The sequence below is a fragment of the Nansenia antarctica genome, assembly GCF_963989245.1.
Source record: "Nansenia antarctica genome assembly, chromosome: 2".
Taxonomy (NCBI): Eukaryota; Metazoa; Chordata; class Actinopteri; order Argentiniformes; family Microstomatidae; genus Nansenia; species Nansenia antarctica.
In genome coordinates, this window is record NC_137675.1 from 50,809,851 (window position 1) to 50,812,350 (window position 2,500).

At 52.4% G+C, this 2,500-nt stretch overlaps 1 protein-coding gene across 1 annotated transcript in view; it reads right to left on the reverse strand.

Moving 5' to 3' along the window:
• The window catches only part of engl (endoglin, like), a gene marked incomplete at both ends in the record, with an annotated part of 13,677 nt that overhangs the window by 5,894 nt on the left and 5,283 nt on the right, over nucleotides 1-2,500 (reverse strand). Inside the window, 3 exon segments of the mRNA XM_080523094.1 lie at nucleotides 509-664; nucleotides 1,243-1,424; nucleotides 1,734-1,926. Of these exon segments, the coding sequence (XP_080379220.1) occupies nucleotides 509-664; nucleotides 1,243-1,424; nucleotides 1,734-1,926 (531 nt within the window).

A 2,500-nucleotide genomic window follows, 5' to 3' on the forward strand; every position in this document is an offset into this window, starting at 1 on the left:
TCTCTCTCTCTCTCTCTCTCTCTCTCTCTCTCTCTCTCTCTCTCTCTCTCTCTCTCTCTCTCTCTCTCTCTCTCTCTCTCTTTCGTCGGGGGTCTCTGTCCCTCTCTTCCTCACCAGCTCTCCCTTCCTCGCCTTCTTTCTTTTCCTCTATACCCACTTTAACCATTTAACTGCCGCCACTCCCTCCATCTTCAACAGCACATGACACACTCAAGTGACTTGTGGTGAAGGGGCTCCAGGGAGGCCCTCTCGTCCCTCTGCCCCTCCCCGCCCAGGGGAAGCCCATCTCCCCATCACGTCTGCCTCTCTGACCAGACTCCCGGAGGTCCCAGAACCACAGCTCTGCTCTCTGTGTGTTCAGCACAGAACCACTGGCGTCTCATGTTAACCGACACTGCTGCTTTACTTCCAACAGCGATAAATCCAATGGAACGCATTTAATCCCGAAATAATTTAAATGGAATTTGTTTAATCCCCCCCCTCTCATCCCCCCCCATCATCACCTTACCGTGTTTTTGTACTGCACCCCTCTGGGCTCTCCCTGCATCAGCCCATCAGTCCCACAGGAAATGACCGGGAACGCCAACAGGAAATGGCTGTCATTGGACTGGGCCTGGCACTTTGGGTCACGCAGGGTCACGGCGGACACCGGGAGAGACAGGGTCTGAGGGATGAACAGAACGAGAGAGAGAGAGAGAGAGAGAGAGAGAGAGAGAGAGAGAGAGACAACAACTACTAACATCCTCAGGTATCGTGAACAGAAACACTTCCTCTGTTTACAATCTTCAGAAGCAAAGAGGCAGGGAGAGAGAAGGGTTACACCTTAACTGCTCCTCCTGAGACATCTACTGCCCCCCACCACTGCGTCTCCTGAAGACAACCGCTTTTCCCCTTTACTGTGTCCCCCTAAAACTTCTATTGCCCCCCTTGTACTGTTTCCCTGTTTCTCCAGTGTCTATATAAAAAAAAGTCTATGTTTAGAAGAAGGTGATAGAAGAAGGTTTTTCCTTCTATCACTGAGTCTGCCAATGGCCCCGGGCCTGAGCTGGATTATTCTTCCTGCTACGACTGGTGGATTGATGATTCCCTTGCTTAGTCAAATGTATTGATTGTAAGTCGCTTTGGAATAAGGCGTCTGCTAAATGCCAAAAATGTAAAATGTAAATGTAAATGAAGAGGCGGGGCGGTGATGGTGTGAGTGATTGACTGGACCAGCGGTATGGGTTGGTGTGAGCGTCTGACCTGCAGGATGTGTCTGTCCACGGCCACGCTGAGCCGCCCGTCCCCGCACTGTACGCTGACGGCCTCCCGGCCCCCCCCCGCGGCCCGGCCCAACTCCCCTCCACCACCCAACCACTGCCTCAGCCTGCGCTCCCGGACCCACGGGGGGCGACCGCCAACCGCACGCAGGGGCGGAAACCCTTCTGTGGAGAGAGGGGGGAGAGAGAGAGAGAGAGAAGGGGGAGGGAGAGAGAGAGAGACAGATCAATACCGCACTTTGAGGGACAACCCAGTGAAGGTACAGCAGTAGATTGGACAGTTCAGGTTAAGACCTAGAAACAGAAATAGAAACATGCCTCCTCATGCGAAGGAATGTGATGACCTCCAAGAACACGGAGACACAATCGCCAAAGCAAACACGCTGATAGGAGATAGGCGAACGAAACATACAGATACAGTTACAGAGCACTCACACAATACGAGGGACACAAGAGACACACACGGGTCCTGACCTGTCCCGCCCCCGACCAGCCTGATCACAAAGCGGTTGGCGAAGTCGGCCTCCGTGTACGAGGTCACCGTGGGAAAGCCGCTCTGATTGGCCCAGCCCAAGAGGTCAGGGTCAGTAGAGAGGTCAGTGGTGACAATGCTGGTCAGAGTCACGTCAGGCTCCGGAGGGTAGAGGGGGGAGACGCTGTTGGAGGACTGGGGGGGGGGGGGGGGAGGAGAGATAGAGAGAGAGATAGACAGACACAGAGAGAGAGAGAGAGCGAGAGAGATAGACAGACAAACAGAGAGAGAGAGAGAGAGAGAGAGAGATAGATAGATAGAGAGAGACAGACAGACAGACAGACAGACAGACAGATAGACAGATAGACAGACAGACAGAGAGAGAGAGAGAGAGAGAGACAAACAGAGAGAGAGAGAGACAGACAGACAGACAGACACAGTGAAGAGAGAGATAGAGAGAGATAGAGAGAGACAGAGAGAGAGAGAGAGAGAGAGACAGAGAGAGACAGAGAGAGAGAGAGAGACAGAGAGAGACAGAGAGAGACAGAGAGAGACAGAGAGAGACAGAGAGCGACAGAGAGAGTGAAAGAGAGAAATACAAGGATACCTAGAAAGTCATAACATACCTAGAAAGCCACAGCCAGATAAACAGCCCTAGATAAACCAGTGGGATGTTTGTATAGCAAGATTACCTGGTCAAAGTGGCACGCACTGTGGCAGCCAGCTTAGCTTTGTTTATTTAAGGGTGACATACCCTGTTAAATGTGTC